This window comes from Cygnus atratus, chromosome 29 (genome assembly GCF_013377495.2).
Source record: "Cygnus atratus isolate AKBS03 ecotype Queensland, Australia chromosome 29, CAtr_DNAZoo_HiC_assembly, whole genome shotgun sequence".
NCBI lineage: Eukaryota > Metazoa > Chordata > Aves > Anseriformes > Anatidae > Cygnus > Cygnus atratus.
The window spans coordinates 2,426,568-2,447,492 of record NC_066390.1 but is presented as its reverse complement, the minus strand read 5'-3'; the positions used below and the strand labels follow the sequence as shown (position 1 = coordinate 2,447,492).

General features: G+C 48.2%; 1 protein-coding gene across 1 annotated transcript; it reads left to right on the top strand.

Moving 5' to 3' along the window:
* Window positions 1-914: 914 nt before the first annotated feature.
* Window positions 915-16,741, top strand: LOC118260668 (keratin, type II cytoskeletal 2 epidermal-like). Its single transcript, XM_050715989.1, is given in 19 exon segments — window positions 915-1,007; window positions 1,009-1,506; window positions 2,148-2,359; window positions 2,539-2,599; window positions 2,885-2,980; window positions 3,259-3,423; window positions 3,699-3,824; window positions 4,505-4,725; window positions 4,855-4,883; window positions 5,021-5,198; window positions 11,160-11,664; window positions 12,483-12,697; window positions 13,002-13,062; window positions 13,720-13,815; window positions 14,411-14,575; window positions 14,661-14,786; window positions 15,169-15,389; window positions 15,715-15,743; window positions 16,263-16,741. Coding segments are annotated over 19 exon segments (3,576 nt in total).
* Window positions 16,742-20,925: the final 4,184 nt, after the last annotated feature.

Below are 20,925 nucleotides of genomic sequence, written 5' to 3'. Positions count from 1 at the left end.
TGCCTTGAGGTATCCCGAGAGTTTTAATTACAAGCTCAAGTATAAAGGATAGTAACAGAGAGCAGCCATACAGCAGCCCTATTAATAAGGTGCATGTTTTTGCCTGGTACTGGTTGCTGGTGCATTCATAGTCTTCCCACCAGGGCTAAGCCTACCGCTGTTCCCAATTAAATGGTTAACGAGCATCCAGTTAACAGCTTTGTGGCTAAGCCTCCTATCTAGGGTCTTTGTCATCTTCAAGGAAGTCTCGTTTTTTGGTGTCTTTCATAAAATCCAGGCTGAAAACTTAATGAGAAGATAGAGCTGCTCTAATTTATGCTTCCAAAAGCTGGGCGTCTAAGCCTGAGCTTGTCAGCTTAGACTTTTGTTGGAGTCGATGAAGAAGAGAGAGGCTGCTGGTGAGCAGCCTCAGCACAGGGATGGTGTCCGGAGGGCTGTTTGTAAAAAGAACTATTTCACCCTTCTGTATCAATTGGTGTGTCCCATCCACACTGTGTTTCCCAGCTTCCAGGTGCGGGGCTGCGTGTGGCTGTGGCTGGTGGACACGTGCTGTCTTTGCTCTTGGGTGAGAAGCCTCGGAGACTCCCAAGGGAGTGACTGGGGAAAGAATAGATAATGCAAGAATCAGTTTTAATTTGCTGTTCAACAGAACATTCCTCTACAGAGTTTCTTTGACAGAGTGGGAGATACTCGTAAGGGTACGTCCCTCTTGCTAAGCTGTAATTAATGGAAGGAAGGAGGACAAGCTGAAAAAAGAATCCTTACAAAACCCAACACACAGTGTCCTCCAAGCTTGGAATGCAAGCAAAGCAATTCAAAACCAGCAAAATTCCATAGGATTTCACAAACGTTCAGTGTTATGCATTGTTTTGCATATTTAAACCTACGAATTGCTGCCAGGCAAGGCAAACCCCATGAAAACCCCAAATTATTCATCTGCATCAACCAAGCCCCGCTTCTGGGATGTGTATAAAGGAGGCTCTCAGGGGTGTCAGAGCAGAGGGGCCCCTTTTTGAGCTGCTCTCTTCCAGCAGCCCCACATCCCTGATCCTGTCCCTGGTCACATCTGCCAGCATGAGCCAGCAGCTGTCAGCTGGGAGGTGTCGTCATGGGAGGAATTTCTCAGCATCTTCTGTTGTGAGCGGTGTGAGCCGCTGCCAGAGCAGCACCTTCCCCTCTGCTGCACCACTGGGCAGAGGGCACGGAGCCTGGAGCAGCCAAAGCCTCTGTGACGTGGGGGGCTGGAAGTGGATTTCTGCTGGCCACAGCCTGGCACGGGCGGGCTGTGGAGGGTGGGGGCACAGGGGTGTACGCGCCTGCAGTGAAAGGGGGGGTCAGGGGAGAGCCTTCATCTGCAGAAGTGAAGGTATTCATGTGGTGCACGTCAACGAGAGCCTGCTGCAGCCTCTTGATGTGAAGATCGACCCCGAAATGCAGCACATCCGAAGGCAGGAGCGAGAGCAGCTGAAGAGCCTCAACAACCAGTTTGCCTGCTTGATTGACAAGGTGAGAGCTGAGGCAAGATTAAAGGAATGATGGGCTTTAAGTATAAAGGAACCCTTTTTTGTGCTCAGGTCTTTGATTCCTCTCCTTTTTCTGTCCCATTACATGGCCCTGATGCTGGTTTAACATGCATGGCTCCAGCACCGTGAGATGCAAGTGCAGATCTAGCTGATAATGTTATTTTAACCTGATTGTTTATGCGTTGACAAGCTGCAGCTGTATGCATTATTAATAGCTGAAGGGAGCTGTTGTTCCAAGGTACCTTGCTGCGCTTCTGCGCTCTTGCCCTCTCTGTGCAGGTAGACCTTGTAAAGTTGCGTTGTTGACAGCCAAAGGATGGTTTCTGCTACCAGCCAGTTGGCCTGCAGAGGTGTTTAAATAGCCCATGGTTTCTGTAGCAGCCACAAAGGCTGCGGGGCTTCCTTGGAGACTGGGAGAGCAGCACGCCCCGTTTGCTCTCGGATTCTTGGGTTATGAAGGTTGCAATGCTCCCCTTTTGTCCTCTTGTCCCCTTTGAACCATAATGAGCCCCTGGAGCATTAACTTGAAAGAGAAGCTGCCTTGTTCCCCCCACCTTCATCAGGTCCCTGTATGATGCACCAAAGTAGGTGCCCAATGAGGGTGGCTTTGCCTTCTGAATGCAGGTGCAGCGTCTGGAGCAGCGGAACAGGCTGCTGGCCACCAAATGGGACCTCCTCCAAAAGCAGGTCCTGCCATCCCAGAAGAACTTCAGGCAGGTCTTCGACAACTTCATCTGCAGCCTGCAGAGGCGGCTGGACTCGCTGCTGCATGAGAGGGAGAGGATGGAGCCTGAGCTGAACAACACGGAGAAGCTTGTTGAAGAGTTCAAATGCAAGTAAGTTCACAGGGCAGGGAGCTAGACAGATTTTTTAATGGACTTTTACTTTTGTACATATCGACGGACTTCTCTCTAACAAAAGGCTGAGGTCCAAAGGCACCCTGAGCCCTAAATACCCAGGAAAGGTCTCCAGCATCTGCATGACCCAGCAACCAGTCCCTTCTCTTCCCCAACAGATACGAGCAGGAAGCAAGCAGACGCACAGCTGCTGAGAATGAGTTCGTGTTACTGAAGAAGGTAAGTAATTAGGACGAATGGAAGCATTGGATTCAGACATCTGAGAAGTTTCCTCTGCTCTGGCATAATATTTTGAGGATGTTATAAGTCATTGGACAGTTATGGCTGCAGAGTATTGCCAGGGAGCATAAGAACTCAGCAATATTCTATAAGCCTCTGGCACCCCTCAGAGGTGAACAATTACATCTCCTAAACAAAATTCCCTATGCTAAAAACTCAGTGAAGTTACCTTAGGTCTCCACATAGCCACCATTTTTACTTCTAAATGGCTGGGAACTCTTTTAGGATGCGGACTGTGTCTATCTGACCAAGGCAAAGCTGGAAGCAAAGCTGGAAACCCTAAAGCAGGAGAGAGAGTTCCTGAAGTGTGTGTCGGCTCAGGTATGGATGCTCCTCTCCCATTCTTGTTGATGGCAGCTATTCTTACCAGCCTCTCCTTGTCTACACTGATTTAGTCCCGATTAAATCATGGTCACTCTGAGAGGCAGTGGGAATAGGGAAGATCTCCAAAAGCCCCAAATCCTCAAGCTGCATGCATGACCAACTCTAGCCACAACTCATGGGCTGTGGCTCAAGACAAACTCTCAGGGGTGGTGGTATGGCCACTGGGCTGCGAGATAGGAAACCCAGTGCTGACAGCCACTTCATATGGCTTCTAGGAAATTGCTGAGCTGGAGACAAGCCTCTGTGATAACTCCATTGTTGTGAAAATGGACAACAGCCGAGGTCTGGACATGGAAGGCATCCTCAGGAGCATTGATTGCTGGTATGAGGATGCAGCTCAGAAAAGCAAGACAGAGTTGGATGCATTGTACAGAACAAGGGTAAGTTGCAGCAAACAGTAACATATCTTCATGTAGCTGCCAGAAGGCAGCAGTTCAGATGCAAGGACGTCTTTCATTCTGTCTTGACTATGTAACTTATGGACCTACTTTTCTGTTCTGCTAAACTTGGTGGAGTCTTCAAGTCGGGAGAACATCCCCAAAGCAATAGCATGAGGACTTCTCTAAAGTTAGTTTACTTTGGAAACAGAGGCAAGGCTCCTATGTTGCCTACGCTACCAGTATTGATTGCCAGCTCTGTCTTTTCTTCCTGTCAGTACCAAGAGCTTGAGGAGGCAAAGAGGAGTCATTGCAATCAACTCAAGTCCCACCAGCAACAGATTGAAGAGCTGAGTTTTGTGATCCAGAGATGGCAGTGTGACCTTGAAAACGTGAAGAAGCAGGTATCATGGGCCATATTTACTCACTGAATCTCCTAGATGGGAGATCCCAAGTCTGGTTTTCTACATCTCTTGCATTTATTTTGTCTTTACCAAAGAGCAGTGCCTCACACTGGTCCCACTGCTCTAGAGAAGATCTTACCCCTGTGGAGCAGGGAAAAAGGGTTATCTGCTGTGCTGCCCTGTTTTCTGCTGGATCATTTTGATTATTGAAAAAAAAATTGTGCCATATTAGATCATTGGATTTACTACGGCACACAGACAATTGCTCCAGCAAGAATTCTGGCAGGAGACAATGCTTCTGACACAGGTTCAAAGCATCCAGTAAGTAGGGTAGAATTATGAGTCACCAGTAATTCACCACCCATAGGAACTGGTATAATTTTCAGACCATCTGATTCATTATATATTTTATAACGGGGAGTAATGGAAAACCTTAATTATCAGTTCCAATTAGAACTATTAGAAGTAGTAGTATCCTCAAAACAAGGCTTAACACAGCCTCACAGTACAGAGATATACTCTGTAGTGTTTCAGAACTGAGATTTGATTTTGGAAATATTTGCCTTTCCTAAAAGCAACATTGATACTTCCTTTCAAAAGAAGACAGAATTTCTCTTTTAAAGGAAAATACGGAAAAAGATTGGGCAGGGAAAGTGAGGAATTCTGTGCCTCCAATACAGGTGTTCTCTCTGCAAAAATCAGTTAGGGATACTGAGCAGCGCGGGGACTGTGCCCTGAAGGATGCGCAGAAGAAACACACGGAGCTGCAGAACGCCCTCCAGAAGGCCAAGAACGAGCTGGCTTCCATGCTGCGGGGTTACCAGGAGCTGCTGAACGTCAAGCTGGCCCTGGACATTGAGATTGCAACCTATAAGACTTTACTGGAGGGTGAAGAGAGCAGGTGGGTACCTCTGCAACAGTATGCGTGTAGTGCTCAGTCTCGGGACACTTCAGCAGAGACACGGAGACTGGAAAATGCTAGAAATGCTAGTTATATGATGGATAACCTTATGACTTTCTTCCCCTTCAGGATATGCATTTGGAGCCCTGTGAGAGTGTGTAAGTAAGCTTGAAGTTTTCTGTTTTCCTTATGACATTAAAAAAGCCAGTGTTGGTTTGCAGGGGGAGCAGGGAGGCTGCACTATCCCCATGGGAATCGCTCCCCGAGTGATTCAGCCTGTGTTTTCCCACAACAGTGATCACCACACCTTGCAACAGCTCCTCTGGCTGCAAAGCCAGCCTGGGCTGTGGACCTGGTCCGCAGTGCAGAAGACGCGGGTCCTTCTGTGGTGCCAGGAGAGCATCCCAGCTGGGAGATGCTGCAGCCTGCCATGGGGGGTTCACGTCGAGAAGTGCCGCCAGCTCAGCAGGGAGGTGCTGGGTCCCTGGTGCTCCCAGCTGTGGCTGCTTCCCCAGGAGTAGCTCTGGATGTGGGGGCCATTCGTGCCAGAGCTCAGCCCCCATGGGTGCTGGTGGGCTCTGCAAAGGGGCTGGCAGACGGTGTGGGGAGAGCTGTGGAGCTGTGCAGAGCTTGGGAAACCCGACTTGCTCACAAGTGGTGCACTGGCCAGGGAAGGGGATCCCAGCTGGGCCTCTGTGCCCCGGGAATACCTGCATCTGAGCACCCACTCTGCCAGGCAGGATAAACAGGAGGCAAGAGCTAAAGCAGAAAAATGCAGCCATGCTCCACCCGCAGCAGCAAAATGTCCCCCACCCCACCCTACACGAGGGGAAGAGGCATCCTGGGTAGAAGAACATCAGGAAACCACATCAGAGGAACTCCACCAGGATCGCATCAAAAAAGAGATGCTTAACACATATTCTTCTTGCTTTATGCTGCTTCTTTAAAGGTCTGGAGGTTGGGTTGGGGCACTTGTCATGTTATCACTCAATTCCCACTTCCCACCAGCCTTATCTTCCCTTTTTTTCCTGATTAAGCCTTTGCTTTCTATGAAACAAGTTGAGATATTTAATTCCAAACCCTTTCCCTAACGTGCCTCTGGAAGTTTTCCTGGAAATGAGCCCGTAGGACTCTCCATTTCATCAAAGTCTGCCCAACGTAATTTTAGGCGAGTTGGCGGAGTTGTGCTGGTGGCACGGGGTCATGGAGAGGAGGGGCAGGACTCCAGGGGCAATTTGTTCGCTGTCTTGGAGCTGCTGGGTCATCCATATGCAAGCAGGCAAGTCATAAAGGAAATCTGAATTAAAAAAAAAAGGATACATTTCACCTTCTGTAGTCAGCAAAGAGTAATTGCATTGCTTGTGCTTCTATTAACTTCCTTCCTTAGCGTCCTGACAGGCGGTCTGCGCTTTGACATCTGCATGAATTACAGCACCCTCACTTGTATCTTGGTGACTACAGAGCTCTGCACTTTTTGCTCTTTTTTTCCAATAAAGTGCATGGAGATGAATGTGTTGCTGCTTGGGTTTTAGCGTTTCTGAAGACTACAGAAAAGCCCAGTTCAGGTGTATCTGTTGATGAGAAGCCTTAACAGCTAAGCCGAGGTAGCAGGGCTGCCCAGAGAGTGTTGTGCAGCACCAAATTTGCTTGGTGTAATATATGGAAACCTTTTAAAGTCAGCTTATTTATGCCAATTTGCAGCAAATTTGGCTCCTGCCCAATGCTATTCAATGGGTGTTACAAGATTCACAGAGAACTCATCTCAGTTGCTTTGCATTTTTATAGCGTGTCTACTACAGAGGTGTGATGATAAAACCCTTTTTATAGCTGTTCAAAAGCTTCTGCAATAGGGTCATTATAGGAAAGAACTCAGGAATATGCTTGGTTGCTTTTTTTCAGCATCATTTTGAAAATCCTATGACTACCAGTTTAGGATTTCAGAACTGATCAGAGGGAGATATTTTATTGTTCGCTTGAGCAGATTAAAAAAGAAGCCAACAAATTAGTGCCATAAACCAACCACAAAGGACTAAACTGTTTTGCGATTGAACTGATGAAAGCTAACTAGCAGAGCAAAGAAACGAACCATGTGGGTGCCAGCCAGGCAGATACGTGTTTTACAAAAGGGGGAATCCAGAGGGAAGTTCTTTCCTATCGGAAGCGATTATCGTGATTCAGAACTGGAAGAGCTTTCTCTCCCTCCGTAATTCCCGTGCGATAAGATGCCCTTTCCCAATCATATACAAAGAGAACAATCAGGAGCACAAAAGAAATCAGTCACAATCTTTAATGAAGAAAACCACAGGAAAGATTTGACAACAAAAGAAAATTGAGCAGCTGTAAATATTCATAAGAGACGTTTAAGTATCTCAAAAAGGTTATGGTGTTTCCACTGAAAATAGATGATTCTGCCACAAGAGAAGAATAAGTCAGGGAGATGACACAGAATTAGTGTTGCTTTCTCACCTCCAGCCTCCCCCCTCACCATTTCAAGATGCTGGCTGATCTGATAAGTTAATTTAGGATGTGCTTTTCTTTAAAGCTGTGACCAGCCTCTCTGAACATCAGTGCTTCATGAATCAGCCGGGCGCTTCATCAGAAATTCAGCAGCACATTACAAAGCTACATGAATCAAGTCGAACAAGGGCTTGGGCACTGGTGCCTTAGCATAACAAAAGGCAGAGGTATCTCCTGCCACCTGAACACGCTTCCCAGGAGGACCTGGCCCAGCTTCTGTGGGCAATTCCTTCCTCTGCAGGGCTCACGGAATCCCTTCCGCCCAAGCAAACAGCTTCAATGGTAAGGGAGAAGAGTTCCTCCAGCTTTACAGGGAGGCTGCCATAGCCTAGTAGTAGCCACAATGTTTTCCTTTCCTTTTCTGATCTTATTGCTTTAACAGGCAGTGTGATTCCGTCCCATTCAAGGGCCTGGGTTCCCATACATCCCACACTTATTTCCACTGTGCAGTTCTGCGGGAGGAAGACATCAATGTGGAAAAAGATCAAACCAATCCTTTGCTTTGTTGCGAGCCTCAGATTTACAGGAGGTGCTAATCACCACGCGGAGATACGGCATACGCGTACAGCAGGATCCGAGCAGATCTAGAGAGCGTGTGATGTTGTGTACTCTCATTAAGACTTCAAAGGTGCTGAAGAAATTCCGCGCCCAAAGGGTGGGACTAATTTTACCTAACTTTAACCATCCAGAAGTTGGGCGCCTGGTCTGGTTGTCTGGTTGTCTAGACTGCCTCTGGTAGTCAATAAAGAGCGAGGCAAGTGCCTCCAGAGGCTGCTTCCTCCCACCTATCCTAGCTGCCTATTTTAGGATGTGATGAATCACTGTCTGGAGATGCCTATCTCCTTACATTAGCCATAGAGGGAGTCTCAAAGATGAAATTAGAATACACGGCCAGTTTGATGGCTGAAGTTGGGAGGGAGGCAAATCCAGGCCCAGTGTTTGATGAATTTTATGAGGAACATCCTTTGAAAATCCCAGCCTTGGCTTCTAACATAGAGCAGACAGAGGCTAATGAGAGGAAAAAATACATTACCACACAGAATTCTCATGGATGACCTTGGCTTTAGGATACAAGAGAATGAGGATGCACTAACCAAGTCAATTCTTTAACACCTTGTGAATGTAGTGGACAGGAGTCTATATAGTCCATGAAGCTGTGCATGTGTAAAAATGCATATTATGACCAAATCTTATGCCTATCAAATGCTGTTATTGCCATTGTCCTATCTGAATGCAAGGAGTTTTCTATGGCTGTCTAATTACAGAGATGGACCATGGTTCTTTGAGACTATCGCATAAAATATATTTTAAGAGCTAGTTGAGATTCATCTCCAGAGGCAACAAACAAATTAGTGAACTTCATATGTTCTCATAATGAATTCCATTTTCAGCAGCACATACAGGGAGAAGAACGCTGACAAAGGGAGAGATTGCAAGTTGTTAAAATGATTCATTCAAGCCCTCATCAAAATATTTTTCTTCTTTCCTTCCTCTGTCCCCCCTTCTCCCTCAAAAAAGATGTAAGTACAATGAATTACCTTTTTTAAAAAAATGAAGTTTTTGCTTCTCCCATTTCCCATGTCCTTACTCACAACAAATTGTTGGTTCCTGAGATCTTATGTGCCAATAGATGAAACACTCGGTGTTCCTTGGAAAGACCTAGAAGACATTAAGTGAACCTCCTGCAATGCTGCCTTCTCACCGTGGTTCATGAGCAACAGCAAGAGTTTGGCTAACACAGAAATTTTGCCCAATTCTGGACAACTTATGGCCAAAATCTCTTACCTTGCATGAAGCCGGCGGCTCTGGTGAGACTTTTTGGAAGTGGGGCTGATGCAGTGCGGTTGGTTTGCAGACGTTTAATTGCAGTCTGTGATATGTTCCAGGTGTCTCTCACACAGCCGACGTGTATAATGGGGTGCAGAAAGGGAGCGGTGGCACGGCAGCTCCCAGCCTGACTTCTGATTCAGGATGCAGCCTTCCCATGTAGAATGTGTGGTAGCTTTAGCTGAGTGAAAGAGCTGAAACAATTGCCTTTTGTACTGTTCTTTGGATTCAGATGTGCATTTCAGTTCCGTTCAGCCTTTGTTTAGAATTTAAAGGATCATGGAAGTTGCAAGCTTTAGCTTGAAGTCTCTCGTATTTGCCAGTGGTATGTTTTAACTGATATTGCCAATTGTGCTGGCAACCCAGCATGAACTGTGAGCCTAAAATATTACAGACAAAGGTGTAATCTGAAAGTCATGCTATAAATATGTTGAATTATTCCAGTTGTATAAGGCAAGAGCATCAGTTTACGCAACTAATTTATACCACCAGACCCTCAAACTCATGTAAGTTGCAATTACGCATTCAATTAATAGCCTCGTGAATCTCAGCATTGTAGTCACGTCCTATGGCTTTCTGAGTTTCGATGCGTGTATCCTTTTCAGAGGGCTTGATATTAGAAGGCTTAACATTTTAAGGAGGTTTAGCGTTGGTTTTGTAATTTGCAATGAAAATGCCTTCAAAGACGGGTTAAAGAAGGTGAGGGAACATGGCTACTGGCTGCCTCCAGATACCCTCACGTCTATAGGCAGCAGCAGGCTTCTCGGAGCACAGATCCCCTTCAGTGAGGAAGGGCTGAGGGCTTTCAGTTGCATGCATGGTAATGTCTTGTCTCCCAAGGGCTTTATGCCCAAAGAGCTGGAAAAGCCCGATTGCTCTGACTTTCTGAGGTTCATTTTGTTGAAGGCCCAGAGATGGTTGTTTCAGTGTCTCACCTCCCTGGGCTGGTGATTAGGAGAGAGGGATTCTCTGGCCAATGTGAGTCAAAGCCATCTCAGGTGTCCGTCTAATCTACTCATTAAGGCTTCCTCTGTTGATGGAGAAAGACCAATGCCTGTGGAGAGTGAATCACCCTGGTTCCCCCAGACACCAGCCCAGGGGCTGTTGTCTCTCTCTGAGTGCATCCCCATTGAGTCAAGGACGTGCCTGGCAAAGTCACCCAACCTTCAGCTGTTGCTTCTTGAATGTGGTGGATCTCACCAGCCTGAAACATGCAGCCAATCCTTTTTTGCTACCTGCAGGGACTGCCAGAAGATGAAGCAAAAGGTCTGTGACGTCCAGATGGGTAGGAACTTCTATATAGCGAGGGACAAAGTTTTAACCGTGTCAAATGGACCTCGGGTTAAGAATTTGCAGCACTGCTTGAGTGAAAAACATCACTGGGCTGTCACAGAACATAAATCTAGTGACCAACTGAAAGGTGCCTCAGTTTCTGGATGAATCTGCTCTGTTTTGATGGTGTTTTGTGATGGTAAGTGAAGGCTGGTGTGAAACGCTGCAAGGGAAGGTTTTTGGGGGGGCACTCTGAGTCATTGCATATGAATCCAGACCCATAACTCGGTAAATTTATCAGTGTTTCAGGCATCATAGCACAACTTCCATCGTTTTTCCACAGCTGCTTTCTTTTTTGTTGTTATTACTTTTCTGCACCTAAAATGAGCCTGGTGAGAGAAAAAAGGAGAGATTGTGAAATTAACCCCCCAAACTGCAAGTCTGCAAAATATGCCATCATACACAAAACCCCATGAGACACAAAACCCCAAACGACACACTGCAAACAAATCACAAAGAGTTTCTTCAAAAATGTTTGCTAAACTATAATTAGCGTAAGTTAGGGGAGCACTTCAAACCAGTAATGTATTCTAAGCCAACTTGCAAACAGAGCACTTTTAGATTCCTTTTTATTTCCTCAGTAGTTAGTATTTGCTGGGCTGTTTTGCATTTTGAGGAGCATTCATTGCTGCTAGGCAAACCAAACCCTTAAGCGCTTTAAATTAATGTCCTGATCCTATCAAGGCCAGCTTCCCAAATATATATAAGGGGTAGCGTCAAGGTGTCACTGCAGCGGGATCTCCGTTCCTCTCCTGCAGCAGAGCTTCCCCCGAACCTCCACATTCCGCCTCCACGGGAGCCACGATGAGCAGACAGGCGCCCACGGTGAGGTCCGTGCTGGGACGGAGAGGTTTCAGCTCAGCCTCGGAGATCTGCGGCCGAAGCTTCGCCGCCTCCGCCTGCCAGCCCGCCCGCTGCGGGGCTGGCGCCTACAGCAGCAGGAGCGTCTGCAACCTGGGTGGAAGCAGGAGAATTTCCTACGTGAACGGGGTCTGTGGTACTGGATGTTTCGGAGACTTCGGCTTCGGAGGTGTAGGCTACGGTGGTGTCGGAGGAAGGGTCGGCCTTTGCGGCCCCAGGGGATACAGCATCATCAGAGGCTACCCCGATCGCAAGGCTGACGGCATCCAAGGCATCTGCATCGACGAGCGGCTTCTGAAGCCCCTCTGCGTTGGGGTCGACCCACTGGAGCATGAAATACGCTGCCAGGAGAAGGAGCAGATAAAGACCCTCAACACCCAGTTTGCCTGCTTCATCGACAAGGTGAGTGCAAGGCTGCTCCCTACCCACATTTCTCAGTGAAAAAAAGGGGAAACAACCCAACCCCTCCCCAAAACACCAGTCCTGCCTGTGCCCTGTGCTGCTGAGCTGGGTCCATGCAAGGGTCCAGATCCCACTGAGCTGTGTTTGTTCAGACCGGGATCTCCACTGCTGGAGAAGGGCTCACTGCAGCCTGAGTATTTGCTGGGGTCTGCCCCCTGTCTGTGGCAGCACTGGACTTCCCTGCAGTTGTCCCCTCTCTGGATGGCCTCAGTCCAAGGCTGATTTCTTGTTGCAGCCTTGTTCTGTCTCAGAAGTTAGAGCTCAGATGGGCTCATCTTTCTGCCCCATGTTAGACTTTCTTTTCCCCTTTTGTCTTTACATGGAGTGTCTGTTCCAAAACCGTTCCTGAAGGTAGAGAAAGTTGATCTCGATTCAGGCACCCAAATGTTAGATGTTTAAGGCTGAGCTGCCACAGTAGGATCCCTCTGTAGGGGGGACAAACAGGTCCCTCCAGCTGGGGACGTTGTCTTGTCCTATGGCACATCAGAGGCAGCTTCTGGAGGAGCTTCATTGGCAGTCATCGGTGAGAAACGGAGTTAGCAGAGATTCAGACATGTGACTTCCAGATTCCTAAATAGGGGCTGGATTTCATGATAATTTCATGAATATTATGGCGTATTGCCCCATGCTTTCCTGAAGTCCTATTCGTATGCCTGCAGGACCAGCTCTGGTTTCAAAGTGGGAGCAGACAGCTAAATCAGGTGTCGGTTATTGCCCTCCCTTCTTTCTTTGAAGAACTGCTACTTTTTGGCCCTCAGGTCCGCTTCCTGGAGCAGCAGAACAAGGTGCTGGAGACCAAATGGGGCCTCCTGCAGCAGTACGTGCTACCGAAGAAAGGGAAGAACCTCGAGCTGTACTTTGAGAACTACATCTGTGACCTGCGGAAGCGCCTGGACTGCTTGCTGTGCGAAAAGCAAAAGCTGGGCAGTGAAGAGTGTGCCACGAGCCAGCTGGTAGAGGAGTTCAAGTGCAAGTAAGGGCCCTCGGGTCTCCTGCTGCTGCTGGCGCTGCTCTCCTGCAGGCAACCGCTCCCAGCCCAGCAGCGCAGCCCCTTCAGGGATGGCGCATTCTTCTGCCTCGCTTGCAGGCTCTTTGCATTGGTAATGTCATGACAAGGCTTCCGATCTCTGGTTGGTCTAATGTTCGGTTTCCAGACACTGCTCTTACAGCGCCTGATGGCAGTCTCTGGGCAAGTGAAGGCTGTTATTGCTCGTGATGGCTGCTGTCTGTGTTTGAGTGTTGCTTGCCTCAGCCTTTTTCTTCTCCTTTTCCAACAGATATGAAGAGGAAATCAACAGGCGTACAACTGTAGAGAACGAGTTTGTAGCACTCAAAAAGGTGAGAAGCTCAAAATAAATGGAACGTTATACCTCTAACAGGCTTATTTGGTGTAAAGCTTGGCTGAAATAGTGCACTGCTAGCAAATGCCTGGCAGGAGTGAGCAGGAAGAGGGAGGCCTGTAAAGAAGCACAGTCAGAAACAGAGACAATGGGAGTAGAAAGCAAGAATAATATACCCTCAAAGTCCACATCATCAGCACTACTGCAATAGTTTTCTTAGCCCAAACATATTCTTAAGTTGTCACGGGAGGGTGGATTCATGGAAGGGGTCAGAGTGGGAGAGGCCGCACTGGCACACTTGATGTTGAGGAGGCTGGTTATTTCCTGACAGTCTCTTCACATCCTTTATACTTGGACATCAGAAAAGGAGAAATCATTTGAACAATATTAAAAATTATGTTTATGTACTCATTAGTCAATTCTGAGTTTGTAGCTAAGACCTAAGTAATAAATAAACTAATCCCTGTAAGTCATGTTGGAATGGCTTTGTTTTCCTTGAGGAGACACTGGGGCATCTTGACTCATCCTCTCACACCTTTCTGCTCTTGAGATCTTGTTGAAACATGCATCTGTTTTATTGGTGCTGCCTCTGTCTTCTCTGAGCTTCCCCAATGTTTCAGCGAGATCGGGCTGGAGCACATCTCATCTCTTTCAGGACGCAGACTGTATCTTCTTGAACAAGGAAGAGCTGGAGGTGAAGGTGGATCTGCTAAGAAGGCAATTGGAGTTGCTGAAATGTGTGTTTGAGGAGGTGAGTTCCTCTGGTCTGTCCCCAGAGATGGTGCTGTCTCACCCTTTGGGTACCCCCGACTTCTACAGCTTCCAGTCCCTCTTGGACTGCTCTCGTCCCAAGCCCTGAATACTTGAAACACGGAACTACAAGGTCGATGTAATATTAGCATGATTATGTTGGAGGTAGGGTGGTTCCCCCTCACTTAATGCAGCTCCAGGTATGAATTGGCTGTCCTAACTCTACCTCTGAGAAAAGAGATGCGTCTGTCTCGTTACTCCGGATTGCAGCTGGCTGATTAGAGCTCAAGAAACTCCCAGCTTAATCCTGTCATTAACATCACTAAAGCAGCCAAAGATGACAGGATACCAGGGGTTAAGTCACCTGCATTCCTTGCCCTTGATGTGGACAGAATTACTGCAGGTCAGCACGTAGGTCAGCAGCTGACGTGCTCATCCAGCAGGGAGGATTTTCTGCTGAGCCAACTGGAGGGACATTTCTTGACTCGTGCCCGTAGCTGGGCAGTGTGGCTCTTTGTTCCAGCCCTCCCTCACTCCAAAGTCTGAGTACTGCCAACAGCTAACATTGCTAACAGCTGCCATTCCCCACCGTGTAGGAACGAGCTCAGGTAGATCGCCAGTTATGCGACACCTCGGTCATTGTGAAAATGGACAACAACCGAGACCTGGACATGGAAAGCATCATTAAGAACGTGGAGTGCTGGTACCAAGAAATAGCCCAGAAGAGTAAAGAAGAAGTGGATGCCTTCTACCAAACCAGGGTGAGTACGAAGCAACCTGGGTGTCTGACAGCAACTCAGGGGGCTGCAGGTCAGAAATGGCAACTGTCCTGGTTTTGGTTTCCAGTTTCAGGAGCTTCAGGATAAAAGGGGCAAGTATTGCGATGATCTGCAGAGCAACAAGTGTGAGATTTCAGAACTAACCCGGATGATACAGAAGTTGCAGTGTGAGCTGGAGAATGTGAAGAAGCAGGTAGGTGAGGCCCGGAGGTGCCATTGGCAGGAAGGGCAATGCCTTGGAGGACAGATGAGACACGGGGGAAGATGATGCATTGGCCTTCAGTAGTCTTAAGACCTTCTCTAGGCTAAATCCCAAATCCAGCCTTCAGTGGTGACCAGCACTGAAATGAAACAGTGAGAAATTTGGGAGCCAAGCAGTCTTTTTAAAGAGGGAGTTGTTTTAGTCATGCATTGTACAACGTAGTATAAAAATAGACTGAGAAGAAACCCCCCAGGGAAGCTGGTGTCTTTCCCTGTTTGCAATTGGAAGAGCTGATTAATCCAAATGCAGATTACCCAAGGATTAGGAAGCACAGCCCCAAACACACCTGCACTGTCATCCTCTCCTCTGACAGGTCTCCTGCCTGCAAACTTCCATCTGTGATGTTGAGCAGCGCGGGGACTGTGCCCTGAAAGATGCACGGGAGAAGCACGTTGAGCTGCAGAACGCCCTCCAGAAGGCCAAGGATGAACTGGCTTGCATGCTGCGGGATTACCAGGAGCTGCTGAACGTCAAGCTGGCCCTGGACATTGAGATTGCAACCTATAAGACTTTACTGGAGGGTGAAGAGAGCAGGTGGGTGGCCGAGGGTTTGTCCTTTTCCTCCTGGATATTGGAGCTACAGGCCAGATGATTCCAGCTTCTAAGTGAAGTTAGCAGCTCCAGAATCCTCCCAGCTCACAGAAACTGGGGGCTGGAGAGATGGCTGGAGGCCATACAGGCCACCCTTGTGCCAGCAAAAACAGTTCCTGTCCTAGGGATAGTCAGACGTGTTGCAACAAGGGATTAGGAGACAAGTGGGCTGGATGTGTGGTTGGAAGTTATGAGTAATGTCAAGTTTCTAGATGTGCATGCAACTGGTTAATGGGATAACATGCATTTCTCTTCTTTCCCCTAACAGGATATGTGTGGGGAACCCAGTGAGCGTGTGTAAGTAATCTGAAGATTTACAGCCTTGAGGGTTTCTCACGGTAGGAAGGGTGCTTTATGGAACAGCAATGTCTGTCTGTCCTGGCTCCCTCCTCCTTTGTCTCCCTTTTCCAGTCCAGCCCAGGCTGTCAGGGAAAAGCTTTTGTCCCAGAAACCTCAAATGCCTCTGAATTTCCAGAAAATCATCATTTGGACGGAGGGGGGGAAGGTCAAATTCATGCCCCTTTTCTACTCTTGGAGGTGACAGCAAGCTGTCCTGGCCAGCCCAGCAGGACAACGGGCTGGCATGTGTTGGGTCTGGGTGAGAACAAGCCTCCAGCCTGGAAAGAAGCGTGGGAGGCAGGAGAATCTGCGAGGGTTGTGCGGGGACCTGGGGGAGGAGGAGGAAGGAGCAGGGGCTACAGGCTGGTCGGATCAGTGCAGCAGCAATCAGGTTTGGTCGGTTCTGTCCCTCACGAAGTGACTTGCCTGTGAGCGTCTTCCAGCTCCAAATAATTAATCCCACGGGCTGTCTTGCAGCTGTGGTCAGCAGCGGCTACAATATCCCTGAAGACTGCGGGATGCTGGCTGCGAACGCAGCCGCGTGTGGCTACGGCTCCCTGGGGAGGCGGTCCGGACGCCACAGCTCCCAGAATGGAGGGTTCAGCTCCCGGAGCGCCGGGATCCATCCCAAGAGAGTCATGAGCTCGGTGGCGAAGCAGTGCGTCCCAGAGGTGTACTGCCAAGCCGGGGGCGTCAGCTGCAAAAACGGGGGATTCAGCTCCCGGAGCGGCGGGTACCCAGCCCGCACTGTCATCAGCACGGGAAACCCGGGCTTGAATGCCAGGATCGGGGCTTGCCAAGCTGGTGGCGTGGTCAGCTTTGGAAACCAAGGCTGCGTCATCAGGCAGCTGGGGGGCTCCCCGGTCGTTGTTGCAAATGGCCCCGAAGTTGTGGGGTGCAACAATGGCGTGGTGGGGAATTTCGGGGTTGTCAGAGACCCCTGTGTTGTTCCGTAGGGACACCCACAGGGGTGGCGCAGCCAGGACCATCAGAGCACAGTTCCTATCACTGAGATGATGCAGAATTGTTTCTCTGCCCACAAATAGCACCATTGGCACCAAGTCCATTCCCAAACTCATTAGCATCAGACATATACCCCATCAGGTAACGTTTTCAAAGTCCCCAACCCTAAAGTCACATCTAGCAAGCTTCTCCAGCAGGTGCTCAACATGGTGTTGTTTCCCTGAGTTTATACTGCCTAGGTTAGTGCAGCTTTTAGGTTTTGTTTGTTCCACTGCCTTCCCTCCCTGGCTTTCCCATAATGAGCAGATTCATTAGTGATGTTCTTCCTTACAAGACACCTCTTCTTCTTACAGCACCTCCCAAAGCATTTCAGAAAAGAGCATGATGGTTTAACTTTCCCAGGAGGCACTGCAAAGCGCACGTTCCTTTTCTCGTCAAAAAATAAACCCTGAGCTGCAAATCTGAGCTTAAATTTTAAACAGGGCAATTGCAACTTTCAAAGCACCTGCTATTTACACTGCAGCCATAGGCTTTTTGTGGAATTTGCTTACAGATGAATACGTAGTACTTTCATTTGCTTCTGCATGTTAGGGGTGGCTAGTTCAAAGCGTGCTGATTTTTAGAAGAGCTCACCCCCATCCCCACCCCTGAAACACCAAGGAAGTTCCAAGGCTTCTGAGTCTGACATCTTTTACTCACGTAAACTGAGCTTCCTTCATTGACTGCTTGAAATTCCCAGCTTTCCACTGTGCCTTCAATAAACTGCATTGAAAGTACATGTTTTGTCCCTGAATTTTTCCATGGCTGGTGTTTAATGAAAGTATGAAGTGGGGGAAGAAGTGCTCTTTTGCTGCCTGTGTCCATGGGCAGAGAAAGGGCCAAACAGATCTTTGGATTCTCTGCAGAGAGCTTGGGGTGTGGTGGGACTCAGATGCCAGGAGTCTAGTGGTGTTTATTCTATTTACCTCCTTAATGACATCGCCCTTAGGTATTTTATAGCCCAAGGTGCCCTTTGCTTAAGTACCAACTGATCTCAAAGCTCACCAGAATCCCCCCAAATGCTTCTGAGCATTGCACAGCCTCCTGCATGACAAGGGTGCCAGCCCGAAGCAGTCACTCCCCACCGTGACCTCCTCTTGCTTGGTCCTCCTAGGTCACCGCAAGGAACGAGGACAGATGCCCATGCTGACCTTGTCCTACGTGGGCTCAGTGGGATTGCAATCAGGGCTGTCTTCTGCCAGATCCATGTCTATTCCAGATATAAACCACCTCTGCTCCGATGGCACTAGGGCTGGCAAAGGGTGACACTGCCCCATATGGTTCAGAGGCAAAGGGATGAGTTCTAAACTCTCTTGGCCATAACGGGGTGGATCGACTTTGTCTCAGTTCTGAAGTCTCCCACGCAGAGCTCATGTGAGCTGGTTGCTGGGGGCTCATTTCATGGAAAGAAACCAACATTTCCATTGGGTGATTCATCTGACCAAACACAGACGCCTAATTTAGCATGAAATGCATCAAGCGCTAGACTCTACTGACTGCATCAATTAGCTCTCTCCTGGCTCTACAGGCAGCCCGGGGCAGGGGTATTAGCGCAAATGGAGACATCGCCATGCAAGACGCCTGCATACACTCAGACGAATACACCCCGCCTGTCATCTCCCTGGGACTTGCAGACACTATTATCACACTGAATTTCTTCCTGTCTCCAGCACATGAAGAATTACAGGTCACACAGCGCCACTGATCTCTGCGCTCTCGTGGGGCACAATTCTAATAGCAACCTAAAAAAAAAAAAAAAAAAAAAAAAAAGCAAATATTAAAGACTGATGCAAAGAAAAAAGATAAGTGCCTTTGGGGAAGGGCATGAGCTGTCATCTCCTTGCTAAAAGTGGAAAACGTCTCATCTAAGCTTGGCCACCTGTCAGACCCAGGTTAGGCGGGATGGACAGTCCTCCATCCGAGCCCCAATCTCTAGTGAGGAAACCCAGTTTGGTGGTTTATCTGAAGTGGCTAAAATTAGATGAGACAGAGCCCACCTCATCAGCTAGTTTTGCATCTGAACATAATGCATTCACCACTGCATGCCTGTAAATGCAATTTGGAAGGAAGGCCTGCCCGATGCCTCGAGCCCCTGCCGAGATGCGAGGCAGCTCCAGGGTCCTCCTTGGGGCGCTTGCGATCCACAGCCAGAGCAACTCTGCTCAGCCTTCTTTTGGAGGCTGAGTGGAGGCCACCACGTTGTCCAGGGCTTTCCCCTCCTGGCCATGACAGTGATGAGACCAAGGTTTGGCATCCCCTGATAGCAAGGCCAAGGAAGAGGCAAGAGCCTGGGATATGGGGGAGCAAAGGGAAGCACCCCCCTCCCCCCCCCCCCCCCCCCCCCCACTGCACCTCTCTCTGGCTTCAGGGGTGAACAGGAGCCTAAACCTGTTCAAAACCCTGACGTCAGCCAGTGTGACTTCTCCCACCTCAACCAAGGAAGCAGTAGGCGACTGACTAATTGCAACAGGAGAATAATTACCTTTTAGTGGACTGAATAATAGCGAGAAGAAAGGAAGGTGATACTGCCTCTTCCAGAAGTTGGGCAGCACCGCTCCCCCTCGTGTTTGAGCCAACACCCAGGTGTTCTCAGCTATAATTTTAGAAAACCAAAGAGGAAAATGAAGGCTGCATTTATTTTTTTTCTGTGTGGCTATGGCTGAATGGGTTAGCTGTAAAGATTTTGTCACAGTAACAAAGGGGAAAGGTTCATCTCAAATGGTTTGCAAACTATTCATTAAGCCTTATATTACAAGCTTTGAGAGGCTGGGAACATTTCCAGATAAGTGATTACTATTTTTCCTTCCTACTCTTTCTTGTGACTGTTTGTTTTAAGAATTGAAAAAACGTTCCCATTTTGAATCATGGCAAAATAGCAAAACCCACATTATTATATTTGTGAACTTTTGCCAGCTAAACAGTTTCATCGCAAAAATTTCAAAGGACTGTTTTTGACTATTTTTCAAAAAAAGATTTTTGCTCTTTTTTCTAATTGCAGTTATCTAAAACAAACTGCTGTTTCAGGCTGGGCATCTGGATTTTCTGTCACGTAAATATACCCAGAGAAGGCATTCTAATAACTGGAAAAAGCTTCTGTTCAGTTCTTTCAGCAGTTAATAACTTAAAAATGCCATTCCATAAATTTCATTGTGTGAAATGTTTTGGTTTTGGTGTTTTGCCTGACCAATACAAGCACTCTAACCCAAAGCCTACCACAGTCAAGGAGACGAAGAAGAAAGTGGGAAGAAGCAAAGCCTCTGGGCTAAGAGCATGGTCCAGGTCCCCTCCAACACCCACGGGAGCAGACAGGCAGCGTGGAGGGTGTTGTGCCCCCTCCAAAAAATGATCATGGCCTTGGCCTACAGCAATTTGAAGGCAGGGTTGACTCCATTCTTGCATCATGCAAACTCCTTCAAATGTCTCATCCCACTTTATAACCAGCATTTTCCATTTCTACTAACCTGGGCAGGGTGGACCTCTTCTGACATAAATTAATCTTCAAAAAAGACGGCCCTACCCCACTGACCTGCTCACCCTGAACCTCATTTATAGCCCCGGAAGGGTGACCCACGCCTCCCAGGGCAGCTCTGCGATAAATACATCCAGATAAGTACGTGGGAAGAGGAGGAAGAGGTGGGTCTGTTACGGGAACAGACTAAGGGAGAAAGTCATCCCCACGGTGCCTGTGTCGGGCTGCACAGCCCCGCAGCACCAGGCGGACGAGGTGGCACAACCACAGCAGACAACTCAGAAAACACACTTTGCAGCAAATATTTGAGCAGGCAAACTGAGCGCCAGGCGTTACACAAGGAAGTCCTTCAGACCAAGCTTGTGAGTCAAGCATTTTCACTTGCTTACTATTCTCCATGTGCATGTGATAGCAACTGTAATGTTTTTTCATGTCATAACCAAACATCGCTTACCTCTAGCCAAACCAAACCACGCAGGTTCAAAGCCATTTATCTCGTCCAACTGTGCCCAATGTAAGGGCTGTTTTCAAAGCATGCCACAGGCTGGGCTCTTTCCCTTCCTGCTCTGCCCTTTGCCCACAAGCAAGATGCCGTTTTCTTCTCTCCTTGCCTGGAACAAGCTGAAGATGCAGCCCTGGAGGTCCAGCACAGAACAATGGGTCTTTGTT